This window comes from Triturus cristatus, chromosome 1_1, assembly GCF_964204655.1.
Source record: "Triturus cristatus chromosome 1_1, aTriCri1.1, whole genome shotgun sequence".
NCBI classification, from domain to species: Eukaryota; Metazoa; Chordata; class Amphibia; order Caudata; family Salamandridae; genus Triturus; species Triturus cristatus.
The window spans coordinates 84,334,816-84,360,440 of NC_140579.1; the positions used below are offsets into that span (position 1 = coordinate 84,334,816).

Here is a 25,625-nt window from a genome sequence, read left to right on the forward strand (position 1 = left end):
GACGCTGCAACGAACCACATCATCCTGGTCGCCATTCTCGAGGGCGAGGTGTGCCACGTGACACGCCCCCTCGGTTGGCCACGCCCCCTTACCAGATCTATATATAGTGCGCGCAGCTCTCTCAGCGCGACACTAACGCAGGACTCCTGAGGCGAAAAGCCGGGAGCGTGGATACTTTGTTTTTTAACCTTTGTGTGTGATACTTTGCTCTTAAACCTACCCAGCATACTCGCACTCTCTGGCATTTCCTCTAACAGCGCGCTGACGCTGCAACGAACCACATCATCCTGGTCGCCATTCTCGAGGGCGAGGTGTGCCACGTGACACGCCCCCTCGGTTGGCCACGCCCTCTTCAACGCCCCGACCATTTAGCATAAATCATGTGTCTTGGGAGGAAGCGCAGCGGACGAGCGCAGCGGGCGCGACGATTGCGCGCCGAAGGCGCGCTTAAGGCAAGCCCGTCTGCGCCCGTCCGCGACTGGCCGGGGCTAGGGGCATGTCACTCTGCCCCGCGTATCACCTATTCCCCGGACCAACTGCGCAGCCTCCAGGGACCCTGGCCCATTATGGCCTCCACACGCTCTCGCATCTCTTTCCTTGGTCGTCCCCCCACTTTCTCCCTTTCCATCCCTCCTCCCATAGTTGGCCCCCCCCTCTCGCCCTGCCGCACAGTTCCTACGTCAACCCCTAAAGCTCTTACGGCCTTCTATCTTAACACCCGGTCCGCTGTCGCCCATGCGCATGAGCTTGCGGTCCTGTTGGATCTCCATGCCCCAGATCTTCTTTTCCTAACGGAGACCTGGTTCTGCGATGACTCCCTCCCTGCCCTATTATCCACCTTACCGGCCACTTACTATGCCCTCAGGGCGGATCGCCGTCCTGGCAAAGCCGGGGGCGGCGTAGCGGTCATCGCACGTGTCGATCTACTTTTCCAAAGTCTATCCCTGCCTGACATCGCGACCTCCGAATTTCTGGTGATTCGCACCACTTCTACCTCTCCTCCTCTGACCTGCTTTCTCACTTATCGTTCTCCTCAATCTCCTCTACAGTTTCTCTCTGATTTCCTGGAAGTCTTGGCCACTATCACAATTAATAACTCCTCCATTTTGCTTCTCGGCGATTTCAATTTCTGGCCATCCGACCCCGCTGAATGTGCGTCCTCCAAGGAATTCTCCGAAACCCTCCAATCCCTTAATTTTACATCCTACGTTCACTCACCTACTCACATCAAAGGTCACATACTTGACCAAATCTGGTCCCTGAACTGCCCTGTGGAATCTCTTTCCATCTCGCCTTGCTCATGGTCTGATCACCACTTGATTTCTTTTTCCCTTCCTATCCATCCCCCAACTAAGCCCCCCCGCCCCAAAAACACCTGGGTTCGATCGTGGGGCCGAGTTAACCCAGAAAGTCTCTCCTCCCTTCTCAGTTCCTCCCCCCCTCCCCTACACGGCCTCTCCACCCTCTCCCAGGTGGATGCCATAGATCAATGGCTTTCCTCTGGCCGCGACTCCATTGTCCCGCTCAAACGCATCACCTCCAAACGCGAGAAGGACGCCAACCGATGGTTTAACATTGAGCTTAAGGCCACTAAACTAAAAGTACGTCGCGCTGAACGGGCATGGAGGAGAAGCTATTGCCCCACGCTAAAACTGGAGTATACCAACATTCTTACCCAGTATAAATTAGACATCTTGGAGGCCAAAACATCATACTTCTCCTCCAAAATCTTAGCCGCGGAAAACCAGTCAAAGGAGATATTTACAATCGTCCACAGTCTAGCGTTCTCGGACAGAACAACCCTCAAGCCCGCCCCGTCCGAAGAACTCTGTCTTTCCCTTAATAATTATTTTATTCATAAAATTGCTACCATCAAGGCCAACATTCCCCCTCCTTCTCCCTCCTTTGTGGACCCCCAATGTCCCCCTCCCAAGGGTGAACTCACCACCCTCCCCCCTATCACTAGAGAATGTTTGACCTCCTTAGTGCCTTTGGTCAAGTCTGGCTCTCCTCTTGACCCCTGCCCTGCCCACATTCTCCGCCATATTTTTGTTACCTGCCCAGACCCCCCCCTTCACCTCCTCAACAGCTCTCTTGCTCAAGGCGTAGTTCCCTACCCCCTGAAGTCGGCGGTTATTGTGCCTATTTTGAAAAAACCCGGGGCAGACCCTTCTGTCCCTGCCAATTTCCGCCCCATCTCCCTCTTGCCATTTCTGGCCAAGGTGCTCGAGCGCCATGTCACCTGCGCTCTGAGCTCCTTTGTGGAGACGCATGGAGCCCTTGCCCCCCGCCAGGCCGGCTTCCGCCCCGCACACTCTACGGAGTCCGTTGTCATCTCGGTCCTGGACAACCTCAGGGAGGGTATGGACACCAACCAGCACCAGGCCCTTGTGCTCCTCGATCTCTCAGCCGACTTTGATACGGTAGATCACACCATCTTGTTATCCCGTGTCAAGGCGGCGGGAATCGGGGGGACTGCCCTGGTCTGGCTATCCTCCTTCCTGAGCGACCGCACCCAGGCCGTTCGCCTGGGTGATTTTACAGCGGACGTCCGGAAAGTTCAGTGCGGGGTTCCCCAAGGTTCTTCCCTTTCCCCTCTCCTGTTTAATCTGTATGTCGCCCCCCTTATCTTTTCCCTTCAACAGATGGAGGTCGCCGTATTTAATTATGCGGACGACCTCCAGCTTGTTTTCAACCTATCTTCTTCTCCTTCCTCTGTTCTAAACTTTCAATCTGTCATGCTCCATATCAGGGATTGGATGAACCACAATCACCTCAAACTCAACCCCGACAAGACCGAGCTGGTCTTGACGGGTGGTTCATCCAGCCCCTGGTCCTCCCTCTTCTGGCCTCCCTCTCTTGGCCCTTCTCCTGCACCCTCCTCCTCTGTTAAAACCCTAGGCATAAAAATCAACTCTCAGCTCACCCTTCACTCCCAGGTTAGCTCTCTGGTATCTTCTTCTTTCCTTTCCCTGCGCACTATACGCAGAGTGTCTCGCTTCTTTACTTTCTCTGCTCTCAAGCTTATAATTCTGGCCATGGTGGTGTCCCGCCTGGATTACGGCAATGCTCTATATGCCGGCATTCCCGCTTATAGTTTGCGGCGCCTACAGCAGATTCAGAACCAGGCGGCCCGCCTGGCCTTCAAACTTCCTAAATCTCACCACTCTACCCCTCTTCTGAAATCTCTACACTAGCTCCCCGTGCGAGCCAGAGTCCAATTCAAACTCGCCACCATCACCTTTTTGGCCCGTCTTGGCCTGGCTCCGGCCTTTATCTCTTCTGAGATTACTCCATACGTTCCCACCAGGGAACTACGCTCGTCCTCCCAATCCCTCCTCACCGTCCCCCGCTTCCGGAGAAAGAAGTGGGGAGGTTCTAAATTTGCCACCCTTGCCCCTACCCTTTGGAACTCCCTCCCCCTTGAACTTCGTACCATTACTCTTTACTCACAATTCCGTAGACACCTCAAGACTTACTTTTTCACGAAGTCTTTTGACTAATCCTCCATCAACCCTCCCTGCCTTTTAGCCCCGGATCCGGTTAGAGTTAGCGCCAAGAAACCGCTGGTATACGTGCGCTCTAGAAATAATTTAAATCAAATCAAATCAAATCAAAATAGATAACTTCGGGTATTGTGGTGTAGGGCCTTGTGTGTCATACAAGCGATTTATAGATGAAATCTCGCCTCGAATGGTAGCCAATTGAGAACTCTAAGGTCCGGGGAGATATGACAGTTTCTTTTGGAGTCTGTGATCAGTCTAGCCGCTGTGTTGATTGTGGCTCTTAGCGGGGCAGTCGTTGATCTGGGAAGACCGCAAAGGGCGACACATCCATATTCTACTCTTGGGATTACTAAGGCTTGCACAGCCTGTTTGAAGTCATTTGCGGGCAAAAAGGGTTTCTGTTTTCTTAAGGTGTTTATTTGAAAATGTGCTCCTTTTGTAGAGGCACTGATATGTTTCTGCATGTTTAGGTTTCTGTCCAGCGTTACTCCCAGTGATTTTGCTGAACCGACAATGAGTGGTTGACCTTTGAGTGCTGTTAGGTGATTCAGCCAGTCAGGAATGATGGAAGAATGGTTGAGTGGGGGCGATTAGAGGAATTCATTTTTGAGGGCGTTTAGTTTCAGATGGTTTTCGGCCAGCCAGGATTGAGTTTTTTCCAGCGTTGAATTGAGAGATTTGATGTCCCCAAGTGAATGGATCTTTAAGTAGAGTTGCGTATCATCTGCGTAGATGTGATAGTGGACCTTAGATGCGCTGAAGAGTTCGGTGAGTGGTTCCATATAGAGGTTGAAAAGAGTGGGTGAGAGGCATGATCCTTGCGGTACTCCTAAAGTTACTGGCACGGGATTGGATAAGGAATTGTTGACCTTGAATCTTTGTGATCTGTTTTGGAGGAAGGAGGTGAGCCAGGTAAGTACAGAGCCGGATAAACCCATTCTGTGTTTCAAGAGGTCTAGCAAGTTGTCGTGTTTGACTGTGTCAAAGGCCGAAGATAGGTCATGCAAGATTAGTAAACGAGTTTCGTTTTGGTCAAGGATTTTTAGTGCGTCGTCTATTATGAGTGTCATGGCTCATTCTGTACTGTGCTCTGCCCGGAAGCCAGATTGGTATTGGTTGAGCAGGTTGAAATGGACTATATGGTTGCCCAACTGTGTATGAACACATTTTTCTAGGAGTTTGGCCAGAGTGGGGATGTTGAATATTGGGCGTTAGTTGTTTAAGTCCGATGGGTTGGCCGATGGCTTCTTTAAGATAGGGGATACATGTCCTGCTTTAAGGATATCTGGGATGGTTCCTTAACTGAGGGATATGTTTATGATCTTGGTCAACAGAAGTAGTACAAATGGTATTAGAAGTAGTACAAATGGTATTAAGTCTTTTAGGTAATTTGCGGGGAGAGGGTCTGTGAAGTGGTTGGAGGGATTCAAGGCCATCAGATTTTTTTAATGGATTCTTTACTGTAAAAGTTGAAGGAGGACCATGATGCGTTGTTTGAGGTCGAATTTTGAAGAACTGGAGGTTCGGGCTAGTGGTGTGGTAATTGGAGGGACTGTTTGAGTGTCCGTGAGAGTTATTAAGTCGTTGAGCAGGTCCGTCTTTATGTTTCCGTCGTCCTAGTAAAGAATGCAGAAAAATCCTCGCAATTGGGTCTTATGTCTGGATTATCCTGGCGGAGGGGGGATGGGGCATCCTTAGTTTGCGCTTTGATTAATTCGAATAGTTTTTTGGGTCGGTTCTTAGCTAGGTTTGAGTGCTGAAGAAGTCCGCTTTACATCGTCTGACCTTTCTAAAATAGGCATTTCTCGTAGTTCTTAGAGCCTTGAGGTGGTCAGCGGATGGGATAGATCTCCACCGTCGTTCGATTAATTCGAGGGATCTTCTGTCTTCATTTAACCTGCCGTCATACCACGGTTTTGAGTCTTTTTTGGTGATTCTTTTCAGTTGAAGGGGAGCTACTTTGTCTAGAAACGTGCTCATGGAGTGGAAGTAGTGATTGGTCAGGCTATGAGCATCGGATGATCCTTCAAGGGGGAGCAAGCTGTTAGGGATGGAGCTTGAGAGTACGTTGGAACTGATATTTTTCATATCTCGCTTCCAAATTTTCCCTCTCGTGGGTTGTGTAGCCTTGGAAATCGGTTGACCGAGGTGTGCAGGAGCAAAAGAAACAAATACATGTTTTGCTTTGTGTAGAGACCTGCAGGGTACTTGCTTGTCATATCTGTGTGAAAGAGTATTTTTTCATTTATACTTTTGTTTGAAACATCGTCATTGCTAGACATTGCTTTTAGTTCCAACATTTTGATCTGAAGAAGTTGCTCGGCTGGGTTCCACTTTACTTGAAATTTGAAAGGAGAGAGATGTACTCACGATCTCTGTAAGACGCGTCTGAATGTATTATGTGGCTGGGGATTTGCAAACTGTCACCCTTTTGTCGATTTTACCTGATTCCTCATAGAACTTGTGCTTCATCTGAGGCGACATCACGAGATCTTTCGAGATACTTGCTCACTCTGATATTAGACATACCTGCAAAGGTTAGACTTTCCCGTGGAGCACAGCGACATCACAAAGAGATGCTGATAGACTTCCAGAAGGATGTTTAATTGGGGTGTAACCAAAATAAATCCCCACCCGTATTTAAGGGGGAATACTCCACGACCCCTACCCCTCACGGACACCGGCCTACGACGAGACTGGTAGTTGGCAGTGACATACTATTGTGGCAGAGCCAGCTTTACCTGTGGATTGGAGTGGATCCACTGGTCTTTTCCCTGTAAAACCTGAGCAGCATCTCAGACCTGGTGTCCTTTGTGGCCCTTCCTCACAGTCAAGGTTTTTTTGCGCATACACACACATGGAGTATATGTGGAATCATGTCCATGGGAGTGTGTGGTAGACTGCAAAAAATGCTAATTCTCTTGTAGATTGGCTGTCTTTTCCCTATGTGGATGCAAAAGCCTGCGTGCTTCTTCCTCTGGATCTCTGCCCCGACACTCTAATAGTCATGATAGTAGCAGGGGGCAGCCACAATTCTCATTTGCCAAACCAGTTCCATACTGTACGAAGGAGTATTTAACCTTTCAAGGAAACTTGAAGTTTGGCTGCCTCTAGTTCCTGCCACTGCCTCTGGAGTATGATGAATCTGGTCCTATTTAGAAGCCACAAACAGGTTAGTGTCTGGATTGTGAGGAGACCGTTCCTCGGCCCAACGAGCATATTCATGGGGATGCTGGAGCCGTTTCATACTACAGGGCAAGACCATGCTTCATTTCTACCAAAAGTGTGGCTAAAGAAGAGTATGGTGAAATTCCAGTAAGAGATGAAGAGCAGGTCCCTCACCAAGAGAGGAAGAGAGAAATCCAGATAGGTGAAGTCTACATGGAGACATCTAGAGTGATCCTAATGGAGCGGGTAGTACACAATTTTGTATACCCCCCTATTCTGCATGTTTATACTAATTAGAATAATCTATTAATTGTAATATTATTAATGTGTTTGCATGAAGTTTAATCAACATTACTAATGTACGAAATACACGTGGGATTTGCATTTTGCATGGCTAAAATAATTTGTAATTAACATACGTACGCATACTAATACTAGAAAAATAGAATATCGCATGATATATGTTGCTTTTGTGACGTTATCATATGTTGCACCAGATGACATCAATGTGTGAATATGAACGCTTTAAATGTCGCCATACGCTAGATAAATACAAGCACACAGAGGAATTAGTGAGGGTTTAACATTTTATTCGTTATTTCTATGTTTTAATTACTTTTTGTGTTTGTTTCGCTTAAGTTGTCCTTTGGGCCTAAAACCAAGATGGCCGCCTGACTGACTCGACGCGATGGCCACCATTCCACGAGGTTTCGGGCGAAGTGCGCCTGCGCCACCACATGTACCAATGGCCTCGGCATGACCCTAGATTTGCTGTGCCCAAGCAAGGTCACGATGGGATGCTCGCCAAGTATTCAAACAAAGGACTAATGCAAGGAACCGGATGGATCATGTCTAATGACATAACCTCCTGAACTGTGTGAAACCTCACCAGACGATCCAAACCAACCAATGGGATGAGCCCAAATTTTATAAAATGTATCTTTTAGACCTTACTTTCATTATAAAAGTGACGTTAGAATAGAGAGGTCATCTCTATCTCTACTGCTCCCGTACTTTACTTTGCTGACGGAGACGACGGTGACTCTACATGACGGCTGCGTTCCTGAATCTTTGACAGACTGAATTGCTGCCCAATTTCTTGATGAACTGAGGACTACCTAAAATCTATGGGCACTGATCGATGCTTGCACATCTCTGGTCCTTGACCCAATCTTTGGGACTGTAGCGTGCTGCATGAAGAACTTTCGAATTCTGACTAATTGACGACCAAATTTGATGACTTAGAGGACGACTGATAGCCAGATTAGGTAAATATGGTGTTCTGTGATTTGCGTAATGATTAATAAATGTATTAGATGGAACTAAATTCTTGCATTAATTAGATAAACAAAAATATTGATTAACAAGAAAATGTGTTTGGTCGTTTATTGAGAAGAGATAGATCAGGATCTTTGAGTATGTTTTAGCGGGAATAAATCATCACTCCAATCCAACTAAATGATCCATTGATCACGTGGGAGGAGTATCTTAATGTTTAGGTTTAAGGTTTGTAGATATAAGAATATTAGTGTATAGATGTGTGAATAAATCTCTCTCCATAGGTCATAAGGTATTCTTTCCATGTCTGCGCTTGGAACATTTATCTCTCCTGTAAGTGCAGACCAGTTGAGGAAATTTGATTACGGCTCCATCTTGCGTATTGACACCATTGCGATGTTGCCCTCACTCAGGCACAGACAACCTTCGTAGCGTTTCTTTCATACTCTGTACTGTAACATGTTAAACGACCTTTTCCTGTCTCTCTGAGCAAAGTACATTCTGAGACCCGGCTCGAAGCAACTAATTCCCGTGATAACCATCTATTGACCCTTGGTGATCTTTCTCTGCCTCTCCAATTGTTTAACGAATCACCACCTGCAACACGCAAACACGTCCTGTTGTAAATTAATTTAACTTAGGAATGCTCATGCCACCTGGCCTATAGGGTCAGGTAGAGAACACGACCCTAGGGAAGGAATTTCTATTACCTATTATCCTGTATCTTGTACAAAGAATGTTTGCTACTGGATGATTTGTTCGTTTTTATTGCACATTGAGGGGGTTGTTGCTTTAGGGGATTCAAGCGCTATAAAAGACTGTGAGCCACGGATTGAAGTGGCAGTCTCCTGAGAACCTACCACTGATGTACTTCTAGGACAACTGTACCTAGCTGCAGCTAATAAATTGAAGTTCCTATGGCAACAGAGTGTTCCGTGTCTCTGTACATTTAGAAGGCGAACTCAGAAGATGTCAGGCGTACCCTGCGCCGACAGCATAATTCAGCCTGTTTCTTCACAGTAAGATGTGAAGTGTGAATGTTGGTGTTATGGGCCCCACCAGTGATTGAATGAGTGAATGTGTTAACGTGATGTCTGGTCTGTGATAAAGGGATGCTATTCGGTACGGGTTTTGCCTTGATTCCCGTTACGCAGGTTTCCGCGCTGCAACAATCCGACCAGAGACACAAGGACTTGTCAGGCCAGAATCCCCAAAACCTAACTGCAGGGATGCAGTACAATTTAGGACAGCAAGTGTAACGAGCCTACACCTTCCCTGCCCAGTTCCCGTAGGGGAAACCAGGGTCAGCCTAGATCTAGCCCCCGGGTGATCAGTCGCTGTACAGAAGTCTTGGATCGTATCTGGGAATCAGAACCTATTGCCTTTCTTTGTTTTTGTCTATAAATGAATTTCAGCTGGCTTATTAAACCTCCCTGTAAATAGGAAATATTGTATTTACAAAAGTAGCTGTTCTGACTGGACTTGGAGTTTATTAATTGTCAATGTGGGTGCTCCCAAAGAGTTAAACTCCTAAATATAGTAATGTGGTTATTCAACTGGAGTGCAACATAACCTTAGTCTCTTGGATACCTTGCTAAATGAATGAGCCAAACTGATTTTCCTTAGTGACCAGTTATTGCAATAGGACAGAAGAACAAACCTCCAACATTTTTCGCAAACAGACTTGAGTCTAGTAATCCAAACTCACAGCATAGTTCTTTATTTTTCTTCAACAAGTACAGAAAACACACTTCCCTCAATTTATTTCTGTACAAAGAGAGTTAAAAGGCAAAAAACACCGAAAAGACCAAACCCAATCCCTATTTCCCTCCCCTTCCTCCCCACAGAAAGCTGTCTATGGTTCATGATGAAGAGTGTCTTCCCTGAAAAATAATCAGATTTTTGTCCTTAAAAAATCATGTAAACAATGGAATGTTTCACAGTTTCACCCCTTGTAGGAGTGTAACCATTACTCCCTCACTAACAGAGCAGCCAGGCAGTAAAGACTTGCACCTTCTTCCTTTAGACACTCACATCTTCTTCACCCGTTCCTCCAGCGCGTCCAGCTCACTAACTACCTCACCAGGCAAGTATTGGTTCACCTGTTCAGTCAGGTAGTGCCTGACCTCGCCTACCTCCTGCTCCCAGAATCCCTTGGGTAGGGAGAAGAGCTCATTTGTATCAATTGGGGGCAGCCCTTGCAAGTCCAGTGCTCCTTCTGCAGGCACATAACCAATGGGTGTAACCCGGGCACCAGGTTCACCATCCACACGTCGGAAGATCCAGTCCAGGACTCGCGAGTTCTCCCCAAAGCCGGGCCACAGGAAGTTGGTTTCGGAGTCCTTTCTGAACCAGTTGACGTGGAAGATCTTGGGAAGGTGGACAGATGGACGGTTCTGCATGCTCAGCCAGTGTGATAAGTAGTGGCCAAAGTTGTATCCAAAGAATGGGCGCATGGCGAAGGGGTCATGCATGATGACTTTCCCTGGGAGACAAGAAAGAAGGGAAGACGGTAAACAGCTGTATATTTTGGGTAACGTTGCCAAGTCCTTATAGACACCATGTTGGGTCAGACTCACATAGTTCTTAGAGACCGTTTGAGTTGTGGCTCTCACAGACCCCAACTAGGAAAAAGCTCTCAAAGACACTACATCCGGTGTGTCTCTCCTAATGATAACATGGTGGCTTTGCTACCATATATCTCAAAAACACCATTCTGAGTGGGCCACTCCGAGACTCCTTAGGGGCGCTGTTACAAAGTTCTTAGACTTCATTGTTTAATAAACTGTTTTACTAGCTATTCATGTACCAATCAACAGGAGAAGAAAATGCCAGGGGGCATGGAACAGTGACATCCCCCCATTTGCGAGTACCAAGCACATTAGTCCTATCTGTACGTAAAAGTGGATTGAAGTAGGTTATTAAGTAAAGAAGTCCAAAGCAATTGTAGCATGAAGTTGATTTATTGAGGGAAGTTATATTTAATAGCACCCCACCAGAAGCATGTTGGCATCAGCTCAGGCCTAGCCATTCTGAGCTCCTCCGTCTGATTGGTGGCATCTACTGCACACCAGGGTTCTACATCACCTCACAGACACCATAGACACAGAGAGCAGACATTAGATACACAGCATGTAAAACTGGATATAACAAAGTGCAACATAGCAAGAACAATTACTACATTTATAAACGCAATGGAGTGCATTCGTTGGAGGCATCTCGATATTGTTCGTTTCCCACCATTTGCTGTGCTTCTGTGGGTGGCTCTGAGCCTCATTTATTGTTTTGTCTAGCTTTCTGCACCTGTCTATCCCTGCTTAAGCAGGCTTAGAGCTTCCGCCTCCCTCCTGTGCCGATCAGTCTCCCTTGTAGCGTCTTTCAAGTCTAGGTCCCTAAAAGTAAGGCAACATCTGTTTAAATCCATTTAATCTAGACCGTTTAGTAGCACAAGGGGGGCTGGGGCTTGAGGACTGCTCGGTGCCCTAATATGCTGACAGTAACTCCAGCACTGCATCCCAGAAGCCCCTAGTGAAAGTCACCGTTCGCTGACATTTCATACATGTTGGGCGGGGGGAGATGGGGTGGGAGGGGCGAGGGGGTTTGTTGCGAGAGAGTATCTACCAATATTCCAGAGTCTTATTCTTGTGAAGTATGCATGGCGTGAATATTTAAATTGCATAAGCTTGTAGGCTGATGATATGGCTATTGGGCTAGGGGCCATCAGTGCAGTAAGCCGCTCCACTACATCCAAGGGACCAACGTAAGCCTCCTATGCCTCTATTAGTACTGAGAAGGTGCCTGGCGTATGCATCACCACTGCTTTAAACATTCACATTATCTTTTTATCTGCGAGTTTAGACATGGTGAGTTTCACCACTAATGGGTGGATTGGGGGAGCTCCTCAAGAATGGTTTGGTAGAGTGTCAGTGCATGGCGGAGCTGTAAGCAGCAGAAGAACTGGGGCTATAAAAGTCCAAACTCCTTCCTCACGGTTGGGAATGAATTTGTAGACTTACAATTGACCACAATCCCTATTATAAAGATGTCAAGTACACCCCAGCCCTGGAAACCCTCAACAGCTGCAACACTATGTTGGGAGTATCCCTGCACAGGGATGGGTTTCTCTTGTTAGCTTATTTGTCCACCCCAGGGCATGCAAGGTGTCTCTCCTTCTTACCAGTACTATCTTAGTGGCTGGTAGATCATCACTGCTGACACCTACCCCACCCAGCCCCCACAGATATCATGTATAGGTGTTATTCCATTCATCACCCAAAGCTCGCTCAGAGTATTCCACGGTAACAAACATACAGTCAGTCATGACCGCTAAGTAAAACGCTTGGTAGTATGCCATAAAATCTGCCATGCCTGGATCCTCGTCAAAGACCGATTTACAATACCAGGTCAGTTCCAATCTGGCAGCTTGACTATTCCATAGACCCCCTGTCAAAAGAGAAGAGTTCGGGCCGGTTCGCCCAAGAATCAGGACATGCCAGAAAGGGCCCAGTAGTTTATACCACCCTACTGGCCCCATTGGGGGCAGAACTCCCCCACCCCGAAGTCTGGTGGTAACTGGAGGCGGGAGTTACCCGCAGTAAGCCCTGGCATCCTTATGAGCCTCCAACCCAGGAGACTACCCAGAAGTCTTTGTGTCCCCCTTTCCGGGGGACGACTGGAGAATTTGCCCCGAATCTTTCCCGGGAGCTGGCAGAAAGCACACTGATGCCAGGGATATTTCTTAAAGAAATAATGGGATGGGGGCTGTCTTGACATCATATACCCCTAACATTATTTGATCCCCCATGAGGACCAGAGCATTCCCATGGCAAGCAAAAGGAAATCTGCATTCTTTTAGGCGTAGTTTTGGCATATGGTTTTCACAATTGAGCTAAATCCCAATTTCCCGTCACTTGCCATGCTGAATGGCAGCACTATTCGGACTCTGGGTCAGCCAACAACCAGGAAACCGTTCTGAATTTAGACATTTCTGAAAACTAAACACCCAATGGAGTTCAGGTTGGCGCGACTTGCATGGCTCCCACTAAGTTTTCTTACTCAGAATGCCATGGAAACCCCAAACTTTGGGTAAAATCACCTATTTCCCTGACATTTCTTTGAGAGAAACTTCCGGAATATGTAGTGTTCCACAAGTTCCTATCACCATGCGTTTCCACACTTCTCCTGATAAAAATGGTACCCTCACTTCTCTAAGCAATCATAACAGGAGCGGATCAAACCAGGGACCATGCACTTTGCATGGTCTCTAATTTGATCCATTCCTGTCACAGGTGCTAAATGTATCTGGTTGGCGGTTAAGCTCAGTGCTAGTCTCAGCCACAATGCAGCTATGGTATGCAAGGAAGACCTGGCCTGGATTCAGTCATATGAGGGCAAACATGTGCTCCCATTTCAGATTATTAAAGTCTTGTCAAAGTCTATCTGAAGGACTGCTAGTACCAGGCCATGGTTATAGTGCTGTTAGTCGTGATAGACATTGACTTTTGTGACATCACATATATTATAGCTTCAACATAAATGAAATTGTCGCAGCAATTGACTGGACACTCAGGTTTACGCACTGTGGTTATGTCCACCTCAATGGAGTCTTGCGGTATCTCACCTAATTCCCTTGCAGCTGTGTGCGTGGTCAATAGATATGGTCCAGTGTGCTGGAGTGTAACTTTACTAATTCTACGGAGAATCCATTAGTTCCCAGGGCTTTCTATGAGGACATTTGCCCAATAGCGCCAGTCACCTTTTTCCTCGGTAATGGGGTAGTCAATGGGGTCGCTCGTCATGTCAGTGAGGCTCTTCAGTTAAAGATCTGCTACGGAGGCCTCAGGGTAACACTATTTGAGAGCGCCCTCCCTGCTAGAACTCAGTGCTCCGGTTGCTGCTGGGTCTGTTACTCTCTGCCCTTCCGTATTTCAGGTGTATACGAAATGGTGTATATTTTCCTTTTAGTCCCCAGTCCGTAGAATAAGTTTACAGTTTTATCATCTTGGTCGTAAAACTGGCTTTGGGCAATAACCACAGATTTTGGCCTCTTCTGTGAGAAGCTGTCGATGCTGCAATTTGCCATTCTTAATATCAAGCAGGAGCATCTCAGTGGCGTTGCTGTCTGTATAGTCCCTCCACGTTAAGGAGTACCAACTCTGCAGCACAGATTTCCTCCTGCTTGCCATGTTTTATTTTCAAGATGTAGTCTACAGCCCTGCCTCTCACTACGGATTAAAATGCTTTCCATAATATTGCTGGGGAATCAATGGAACCTTTGTTAAGTCAATGGAATTTCTCGGTTTCTTTTTGCAGGGCCATCCTAAGACGAGTGTTGCTAAGACTAGTGTTTTTTTAACCCCAAGCATTAAGTCGTTACATGTTGGTTTGCTGAGCCTTGCCTCCCCTCCCTCTAGTCCTTAGTCAATTGGGGTGTACTTTGAGAGCCCTGTGGCTAAAAGGTCTACCTCGGTTACCATTCTCACATTCAATAAAACAAATAGAACTTAGAAATGGATCTGTGCACTCTTGAAAAAAAGGTGTATTATTGGTTGTAGGCATGGCAGTGCTGCCATGCATAATGTAAGCTACATGCCGTCACAAAGCAGCTGCAACAAAGCCTCCATTGGAGTCTAGTGTGCCATGTCTGTTATTAATGGGTTATGTCACTCAATTGAAGTTTACCCCACTGTGATCTCTGCAGGAGGCTGTTGGATCAATGATCAGGCTCTACCTCAAAACAAGAACACCAACCATCTGAGAGAGTACGCCACTGGCTCTAGGAAGGCTTCGGGATGATTGCCCTTCACACCCTCTGCGAAGCCCACGCATCTTAGACTGATGTGGCAGGCTCGTCCCGCTGCATCCTCTACTTCATCTATTTAGAAGATACAGACTTGTTGGCTTGCACCTCCTTAACCACTTCAAGTTTGGATATTCAGTCCTGAGCTTCATTGACTCGATTCACCGTATTCTTCGATCCTGGTGGGGGAGCACCACAGCCATGCCCACTTCCCTAATATTGATCTATGGAGATGAGCATGAGAACTGGATCATCACTGAATGAATTCTGCAGAGACTGATGAGTCAAGGTGGCTTGCGCCTGCATTGTTGTGACACAGCCAAACCCGGGGTCCATCGGTGCTATGCCATCTAACTTCGCAAATGTATCCATTTGACCTTGCTTCAGGATGAGGCTGGGTTTATCTTTATTCAAACACTCAGAAAGGGGGTGGGAGAGGAATGTAATTGATCCACCATACATCCTGCCAGATACAATAACCAAACAACGCAGTGTAAATTCCCTTGGGGTGTAGTGCAGAAAATTGTGTTCTACCTAAATTCATGGAGGTCTTACTTTTAGATAACAAGGACCCTCCCCCACTAAGAATGAGTGCTTCATCCTCTGGTCCTGCTCCTCGTTGAGCAAGTCCCAACAGGCTTGAAAGATGGAGCGCTTAGTGGATGGGTTGCCTAGGCGATATGTAGAAAGGGCTTGTAAGAGGTGACTGAGGATCACCTGGAGATAAACAGTAGTTTATTTATAACTTTTTTGCTACCTTCGCCAAGGTTAAAAAGTTGAGTCTGACATGATGAAATAAAGTAGTCCTATGTTCTCCGTACTGGTCAATGAGTTTCTGCCTATTGTTGCCTTTATAGGTCGGTAGCATTTGTTAGCTCAAAGGGAGTAATATGTAAGCCCCAATCAAAATCTTGTCCTTAATCTAGATATGTGTAAAGTTTTGGAAAATAGAGAGAAAAAAGTGTACAAATGACAAACTACAGTGAGAAAGACAATAGAGAGCGTTTATACTAAACGGTTTGTTGCATCGCCTCTATAGACCCTAGTGGTCTGTAGTTCATGCATCATGAGGAGCAAGGGCCTGGTGAAATCCTAACAGTCAGACAGTCGTTACAGGTTACACAGGCAAGTAACCCCTGAATTGCAGGCTCATGACCTCAGAAGGGTTTATCTTTAGCCATGGCATCTCAAGAGTTTGGCCTTTCACCATTCAATCCCACCACTTTGTAGAGCGACTGCATCTCTAAAACGGATTGTATGCCTACCATGCTGAAAATGCCCAACAGCCTCTTGTACGTCCCTCATCTAGAGACCTAGCTCATGTCCAGTAATGGATGCAACTACTATACAGCCCTTACACGTGTCAGGTTACGTAGAGGTCAAACACATACACACCCCATCTTAGGTTAACGCTGCTGATCTGCTTTTTTTTTTATTTTTTACACAATACTAGGCAGACCCTACTACTCACAGTGAAGCCATGATGGGCAAGGATCCTGCATCTCAGACCTCACTGGGTAAGGTCTCTGCCAAGCTACTTTCGGACCACAATGAGTGGGCTGGCATACCTCTAACCTTGAAAGGCACTTAACACTTGGCATCCACTTCTCAAAGGCCCCATGTTGGGTGACTCTCCCCATGCTTCTGCCAAACAAGTCGATGGAGGCATTCCCACAGCTGTCAAATGCAGATTGGGTTTGGCACAGGTCTTACCTTTATGTTCAGCTGCTGCCGTGGACTCTGATCGCATAGCGGCACCGACAAACACCCCGTGACGCCAGCTGAACGACTCGTACACCAAAGGCACTCCTAGAAGTGAAAGATGGCAGAGGTCACAACACCGTAAAGAAACTGATGGGGTTTTAAGGGGTAAGGCGTGAGGCCTGAGAGTTAGTCGGTGACCTTTAAGTGGTACCTCACAGCAAACCTCGAAGCTACTGCCCCACAATAAAAATGGCACTGTCAGATATGCTGCGTTTAATAACTGGGCCACATGGAGTTTCAAGCATGAGCAGAACAAGATGAAGTCATCACAGACTGAAACTGATCATGGGACCTGCTGAATGTTTCCCAGATACCCAAATAGTGCCCCAGGTGTTTTCACTACTTAAGGCATTTCCAAAAGCAAGATTCAACAGGTCCTGAGGCTCCAGGGTGGACTTCCCTGAGATTCACAGGGATCATTTTAAGCAGCAAGGTAAGGGGACCCACAACATGACTTGGAATACAAATAATGGAAAGATTACTTCTGCAGTTTAGATGAGGTCATAACCTGATTCATGTGCGATGTGACATGGGAGACAGAGACAATGGAGGGAGGGCCATGTTAAATAAGTGGTGCGCCTCAAGATAACCAGCTCACCACAAATCCCATTTATAAAACCATAATTGGAAGATCGTGGGCAAAGATATGGGGGTGGGGCTTGCATGTGGGAAGTAAAGATCCACCCCACATGGGTATTCACTGAGGGGAAAAGCTACTGAAGTAAACAGCCAAGTATTGAGAGTGAGAGCCAAGTGATGAGAGAGGCTATGAGCAGTAAATACCTGCCCCCATGGAGCTATGTATGGGTGAATGGCTGTGGATATTAAATAACCAGCCCTGCGGGCTAATAATTGTGGTGACTGTCTACAGATAATAAATTCCCACTCCTCAGTAGTGGCTCCTGGTGGGAGTGCTGCGTGGCGGTGAGGCGGGACGGGGAGGGGCAGGGTAGGAGGTAGTAAACCACGGAATACAGCCAAATGGAGGTAAGTACATAAATAGATAAAACTAATTACATTACGCACATTTGGCGTTGCGGCGTGCGCAATGTGATTTGTTTTATTTATTTATTAATGTACTTACCTCCGTTCGGCCGTATTCTGTGGTTTTCTACCCCCTCCGCCCCGCCTCACCGCTCCGCAGCACTCCCAGCAGGAGCCGCTACTACCACTCCTGGGTGGTAATAATGGAGCTGAAATGCTGTGGGCTGTGCATTCTAATCCCGAAGGATGTATAATGGTGATATAAATGATGGGAAAAGCAATAGGCAGAATATACCCTCTAAGATTTTAATAGACATTTAAAAAACGCCATGACCCCGCATTTTATTGAATAATAGTATGCACTGAAAAGAAACACTGGAGGTGAAAACTATCTTCTATAAACACCCCCTGAGGAAGATCGTAATGGAGGTGAAGACCTAGGAGCAGTAAATCCCAAGGCCTGGGGTATAAATGGAGGTGAAAGTTTCCAGGGGAGAGGAGTTGGCCTAACGGCTAGGGCGGTCGACCTCGAATCTGGGGAACTGGGTTCGAGTCTCGGCAATGACGCTGAACATCCTGTGATTCTGGGCGAATCACTTAATCTCCCTTTGCCTAACAAAAATGTAATGCAATTGGTGCTCATGTAGAGTGCTTCGATACCCGATTCGGGTCAAGTTCGGGCTATATAAAACTCTGTAAAGTAAAAATTTTAAAAACAGGCAGTGAAGCCTCAGGCCCAGAGTACAAACGAGGAAAAAGGGAAAAAAAAGGCTAAGATCAATAAAATTCCAAGCCTGGTGTTAGCAATGGTGGCTATATATTTCTCAACAACTTTCATGTATTTCGGGTTATCAGCAATGGTGAATGCCTATGGGCATCAAATACCCACCATGCGTATATGAAGCAAGATGGGGAAAACCCTATGAAATGTACTATTTCACTGATAAAGATCACCCTACCTCCTCCACAAGCAGTGCTCCATCACCTTTCATCAGCAGCTGATGGCATCACTAGCCCCCCTCTCTCATGTATACCACTAACTGGACTTACCTTTGGGTCTCCGGCCCCCAAAGATGATTGCTTCAATGGGCACTCCTTCTGGCGACTCCCAGGCTTCATCAATGATGGGGCATTGCCCTGCGGGAGCACAGAAACGGGAGTTTGGGTGGGCACATGGCTCCTTGTCACCTGGAAAACAGAAGGGAACAGATTGAGGGTTAATATAAATAAACAAAAATGTATTAAAAAAAAGGGGGGGGGGAGAAGAAGACATCAAGCATCCCTGAGACTATGTGACGATAACACTCCGCCCCCTCCACCTTGCAAGTAGAATGGTCTCCATGACCAACAAGCATTGGCATAGCCAATAGGTCTCGCATTTGGGACCTTATAAGTGTTTAGCCATGCAACAGTTGGTGTTGTTGCACCAAGGATATTGTGCTGCATAACTAAATACTTACAAAGGTCCCAAAAACGAGACCGATTGGCTATGCCAATGCGTGTTAATTTTTGAGATTTTGTGTGGTCCACGGTGTCTGCTAAAGTTTCATGTCGCCCAGGAGTGTGAAAGGTGGCTCGGTGACAGGGAGAGTGGATGAGGGCGTGTAACAAATGATCCTTTAGAGTGCAGATTGGATCTGACAGTCCAAGGAACTCCCCCTCAAAGGAGCTTTTTTTTTTTTAGCAGAGTTTTATATAGCGCAAACTTGACCCAAATCCAATCAGGTATCAGAGTGCTTTACATAGCACCGGTTACGTTACATGAGGACACACATTCATTTTGGTTAGGCACAGGGAGATTAAGTGATTTGCCCAGAATCACAGGATGTTCAGCGTCGTTACCGAGGCTCGAACCCAGTTCCCCAGGTCCACACAGACTACATGCATTTACACAAATTTGCTTATTTAGGTCTTTCTCGGAAAAGGATCATGACGGACCTGCACACATATACCGGCTGTTTTGCCATGGGTACTGCGCAAGCGCTGTGCCGGCGAAACCTGACAACACAGATGGCTTGTGCAATAGGATCCTGTAATTTCCCTTTCTTAGAAGGGTTACTCGCAATCGGTGATTATCTGGCAAATGAGGTTCAGCGTTCCCTGAAGCACTAAACCTCGAACCGGACTGCTTTGATATGTTTTAGAGAAAACCCGGTAATTCTGGCTCCTTTGGAATGTTATTTCCAGGAAGTACGAAGCCCCCGCCAAGAGACCTTTATATGTATTGTGCGTTTAAAAAAGTATAAATCAGTCAAATCATAACAAAACTCCCTCTATAGCACAGTTCTTCAAACTGTGGGGCGCGCCCCCCTGGGGGGGCGTGGATGGGTTCCCAGGGGGGCGCGAAGGCCTCTGCAAGCACATGTAAATGAAGACGCCTGGAAGTGCAGCGATGTTTATTCGCTGCATTTCCAGGCTGTCTTCATTTACTCCGAAGCCCTAAGAGTGCCGTGGGGCAAGAGGTCAGTGAGTGTGCTGCTGGGGGCTCACTGGGCAGTGTCTGGAGTCTTATTAAGACTCCAGCACGCCCACGTTTTTCACCGGTCTTTAAAGACCATTTGCATACCTTAGGAAACAGGTTATGGAGGCTGTTTTTTTTTTCTTTTTCCAGTAACCCCTGGGTCCCGGCTCTGCCTATTCCTCCTTAAATTTGTATTTTACATATACTGCTGTAGTGTGAAAATGCATTTCATGAAAATTAATATAAAAAAAGGGTTGCCAATAGAAAAAATACCAGCCATGTATGTTTAATGAGCCTGCAAAGACCTTGCTTTGACACTAAATAGGTTCTTAAATAAAAAAGTAGGTATTCATTTGTAATTTGACTCTGTCTGTTCCTTTTATTTTCAGTCATGAAACATTCAGGCAGCCCTAGAACACATTTAAAAGTGCTTTATATTTGCTTTTCCCAGTATGCACAGATAAAGTGCTGAAAATAGGGCTTTAGGTGACTGTTTATTTGTGTACCTTCTGCAACATCAGAATAATGAGCTGGCAACCCTAATCATAAGACTGGAAGTTTGTTGCAGGATCAGCACATTATTTATTTCCTTCACCCTCGATTCCCTGATTTAATTCCATAGTAGCAATAGTTTAACTTGTATCTGAAACCCTACGCCCGCCAATAACATGCTGATTAACTTCAAGTGTCTGGGAATTCAACCTGCATTCGGACAACTCACTCCTCATTCTCACCCTGCACTCACAGCGCATAGTTATGGTTTTCCCGCATTTGCCACACAATCCATCATCTGCTGTATAATTTGCAGATTAAAAAATGCAGCAACACGTTACCTCATAGTGGAAGGCCCTTTCTAAATGTTGACTGGTCACCTTTCTGTTGCTTACTGCTATATGTGGGTGTTAATGTGGTACTTATGAGGGGCAATAAAGGCCAGGACAATGTTAACAAGTGTAAAAGTAGCAAAATAGTGCAGTAATGCCATCACAAAATATGCAGCATAATTTGCCTTTGCTTGCTGCAGAATTTAGTCAACCATGCTGCATGTTTTGGTCTTCTCCTGCCGCATAATTCCAATGGCCCTGTATATAGTGCTATGAGGTCCCAGCCTGTGGCAGAAAGCACTGTGAACATGCAAGTCATTATTTTAAAACAGTATTTACATACTCTAAGCTAGGCAGCGGCAACATGATGCAGTGATTGAGATAAAACAAGTTCTTACAAAACATACTTTTTAGTAATAAGTAATCAAACTGTATCAAATGCAGACATTTTTGTAAGTGTCTCCACTATTCCAGATTCCAGCTGATAACTCCTTTACATTACATCTTAAAAAGAATAGATCTTTGCCACCATAAAGCTTTAAGCAGATCCACTGGAATTATTCAGCAGAAGAGGACAACATTATGCGGCAGGGTTGACTAAATTATGCAGCAAGAAAAGGTAAATTATGCGGCACAATGCGCCACATTTTGTGGTTAATATTACTTCATTATTTTGTCATTTTAACTCACGGTAACACTGTCAGGGGAAATATTTCACCTCATTAGTACCAGTGTAGCACCCAAATACAGCAGTAAGCAACCACAAGATTACCAGTCAATCTTTGCAAAGGGCCTTCCACTGCTCCGGAACACTTTGTCACGCTTTAAGTAACTTTTGTTCCGTTTGAGCTAGAATCAATTTTTTTTTGTTGAAATCTGCAGAGTATGTAGCACATGCAATACACTGATAATTATGTGGAAAACGCTGCTGCAGAAACTCATAATTCCATGGTTTCTTTTTTAACTTTCTGCACTACCACCCGCACTTCAATTTCAGGCAGAGGCATCTCAAAGTCAGTATTAACCATTCAGGGGCAGTTTTTTTGTGAAAGCTGAGTCCATGGGGTGGCAGGTAGAAGGCCAGCAGGGTGCATTCAGATGCAGAGCCCTAATCCTCTCGACCCCTGGGGCCTCACAGTAATGGTCTAGGAGACAGAGGAAAGGAGCGAGATTCATAGATATTGTCAAACAGAAGGCCCAGAATAGGGAGCACTGTATGCGGACTCATTTTTATGTTTACAAATGGTCTGAGACCACTTCTTCAGCGAGATACCCCAAAGAAGGGGACAATATAAGTGTTTTTGTTTTTTTAAAAGGGACATTCATTAGTGAAGCTGGTACTGCTGCCAAGTGTGTAAGTGGCCACTGCTGGTTATCATAAAGGAGCAGATGCAGCAGGACTGGGGCCCATGGATTTTGGGGGGCCCACTGCATCACAATTATGACCGTCTACCTTTAAAAAAAGGGGCATCAGAGCTTATTGTCCTTTCAAGCATTAGGACAGAGGTGATGATCCATCATGGAGGGGAAGAGGTAAAAAAAGCAAAGGAGATAGCCTGCTACTCAGGACTGCAGTTATTATTAATGCAGCAGGTATAGTTGCATTGGGGTCAAACAGTGTGAGGGGCTCACAACACCCCAATTATGGGTAGCAGTTTGTTTGGGATATCTGTTTTTGTTTGATGCATTTGCTGTTTTATAAGTCTCCTATTTGGTGCAGTTCATAAGCTATAGAAAAAGTATTCCTGAAATCATCTTATAAGCCTCGCTTCCTGCACGCAGCCATGTCCCTCCCGCTCCCCCAATCCTGGTCATGAAGTTTTGGAGGGGGGCCTGACCTCAAAACATTTTGCTTAGGGGGGGCTCAGAGTTAAAAAGTTTGAAGACCTCTGCTCTATAGCCATGCATCATTTCCTGGATAGATGTCATTCTCACGTTTTCATTTTGTTTGCATCACGGCCATTTTGCATATTTTGTCTCCTGCTACTTGTCTAACATTTTATGCATTTAAAAAATGTTTAATGCTTGAATACTGGTTGCATTGTCCCCCCGGAGCTTTTGGTGTCAACACAACAAGTGTGGCACACCTGGGCATACACGTCATCAATTCAGTAATTGATTAAAAATTAAACATTAAAGTGCAGGTACTCTGACTCCCAGGATACCTGGTTGCAACGCAGAAGTGCAGATACGCTATCATTAAAAGTTTGCTAGTTAAAAATACGGAACTGTGCCTTTCAAATTCAAAAGTGCAGCTACCTAATAACTGTCCATTTAAAGCATGGATTTTCTTGTTAAGGGGCGGACCTCCCTAGTTTAATGAGTCAAAGCCCATTTCGCTCTCGTTTTATTGAAGAAATGCAAACGTCTGTCTGCCTGCTAAATCGCTAAAACATTCCCCCGGTCCGAAACAGAGAGGTCTGAATTGAATCATTCTAATATAAGGCGGATCTCATAATAAAGTTCCTGGCTTGGGAGCCGTGTGCTGACAGTACTCTACGTGCGCATGGGCTGCGGGACGATGACTTGTGAAATGCCTTTGGTTTCTAGGTCATTTCTTTAATTAGAGACCAGTTCAAAAGATGCTCGACCTCTGTGGTTTGTGGCTAGGTGCGAGGTGTGTGAGCCTGAAGGCCACCCTAAAAGAAAGGCTGGCAGCAAGATGAGCAACAGGGCGCGAGGCTTGCAGAACTGAGCCTCACTGTACTGACTGTACAGTATTCTGAGAACTGCTGCTATGAGATCCCCGCCCCTGCACACCTACTAGCTGTACATCCATGAAAATGAATGCGTCCGTCTGTAATGCAGCTGGTGCTCAAGTGAAGCACTCCGATACCTTCAGTTCGCGTTGGCGCTTAGTAAAATGACTTTAAAAAAAAAGAAAGAACAGCAGGAGTGGGAGGAGATAGGAAGCACAAGCAGAGGGAAGGGTAAAGCAGCACGAAGGAGCAAGAGGGCATGGAGACTGTAAGCCCAAAAAAACAAGCAGGAAGTGGGATAAGGGAGGGGGTGGCAAATGGTGAGCACTTTAGCGGCCGCTTTGATGTTCTCAGTGGCCGCGCGGCTCACTGAGAACATCAAAGCGCCCGCGAAAGAGATCAGGCAGGCTGACAAATGGTGCGCGCGCCCGGCGCACATGCACTGTATTTGGAGGCCTGAAAAGCACTAGTCTGCACTTCCAGATCCCCCTTTAACAAAAGCTCTCGCGAGAGCAGCGCTAAAGCGCTGGATCAGACGAGACCTGAAAATGGAACACATGTCCCTTCTTACCCTGCATTATCCACTAGTTTCTGGTGTCATAACTATCACAGGGTTTACTCCCTCTCTCGATGTGCCTCGAACTCAGTTCTCCATGCCTCCCAACTCTACCACTGACCCTCACAGTTCAGCTCCCCGAGCATCACAAATCTCAGCACCCAAGTATACATCTGGCCCAGGCGTCCAGGTGGACACGGGCCCCAGTGAGAACCATTTCATCTCTTCAGAAAAATGCATCAAGTCTCAGATATCCTACGTGCCAGCCGTCAGTGGGCTTCTCCCCCCCATCCTGAGTATAGCAAAGTCACTCCAGCCCAGCCAGAAGTACGTATGCCACTGGAAGTCACAGCACTTCAGTGAAGCCCAAGAAAATGTTGTTTTCTGTATCGTAACCGCTACAGGGACAATTGGTGTTTGGGATTTAACTTTAAACTTGGTCTGAGCATTTCAGCATAGATTACCTCCATGCTGTAAATATGTTTTTGATACAGTTTACTAAATCAACGTTTACAAATTAACAGCCACAGTACTTTTGATATAGGTGGAGACACATCATTCAGTAAAGGCCATTAGGGAAACATGAAACTAAAAAGGATCTGTCTTAGAAGCAGGTGGGGCGAATATATCTTTGACTCGTACTAGCCATATCTGTCCCTGTGCAAGCTGTGCAGAGATAGCTCTCTTGCAAGAGTGACAGTGATAGCACTTTGGAAATAACAAAAGTCTGTCCTTGGAACATACCAAATGTGGCTGTGCCGAGTTAGCAGGTTACAGCACCCACTGTGGATGTCCACGGGACAGGAGTGAACACAGCGAAAAGGTTGCATTCCTTCCAGTGCTCATCTTATTTCATGAATAATGGAAGGCTGGAAAACTAAGGTAGCCTGGTCAGAATTTTAACTTGAGACAAGCAGCTCACAGGGAATGTCAACATCGAGTACTAAACATGGTGTCATGTTGTCTCATTGTAACACTGTGCAATGCGGAATGGTCAATGGGTCTTCGCTGCATCTGTCATTCCGCATAAAACGGACAGGCTTTCTGTGTGTGCGCCATAAGAGCACACCGGACAGACCATTTCTATTTCCTTGATGGATCTCACAGTTCCCTTTTGCCTCGGATACAAAGGGTGATGGGGACATGCTTGACGGACCACCGGGTCTGTGCGCTATAGCCCTGCTAGGCAGTCAGGATTTGAGTATGCCTGTATGCATTGTAACAAAGACTAAAAGGGCCACAAGTCAGGGGGCATAGCCATGATATGGTTACTAAAGGGAATCCTCCATTGCTCCCCTCAAAGGCACTCACCCTGCTTCCATGGTTTGCCAAGCCAGGACATGACCGTAGCCCCGGAAGGCAGAGGCTCGTCGATGCCTTCCCAGTAGACGCCGCCTTCACTGGTCTCTGCCACATTGGTGAAGATCGTGTTCTTCTGCATGGTCCTCATGGCATTGGGATTAGTCTTCATGGAGGTACCTGGCGCTACGCCAAAGAAGCCATTTTCAGGGTTGATGGCTCGGAGGCGCCCTGCAGAGGAGACAGAAGCAAAGGGTTAGGGGGAGATGAAAGGGGGAGCATCAGGG

General features: G+C 46.4%; 1 protein-coding gene across 1 annotated transcript in view; it reads right to left on the bottom strand.

Annotated features, from left to right (window-relative positions):
* Positions 1 to 9,656: 9,656 nt before the first annotated feature.
* Positions 9,657 to 25,625, bottom strand: part of LOC146869529 (phosphoenolpyruvate carboxykinase [GTP], mitochondrial-like) — a 102,378-nt gene continuing 86,409 nt past the window's right edge. The window contains exons 7-10 of the mRNA XM_085603826.1: positions 25,351 to 25,569; positions 18,550 to 18,687; positions 16,465 to 16,560; positions 9,657 to 10,437 (exon numbers count right to left, since the gene is read on the bottom strand). Of these exons, the coding sequence (XP_085459952.1) occupies positions 9,983 to 10,437; positions 16,465 to 16,560; positions 18,550 to 18,687; positions 25,351 to 25,569 (908 nt within the window). The 3' untranslated portion in view covers positions 9,657 to 9,982. The remainder of the gene's footprint in view (positions 10,438 to 16,464; positions 16,561 to 18,549; positions 18,688 to 25,350; positions 25,570 to 25,625) is intronic.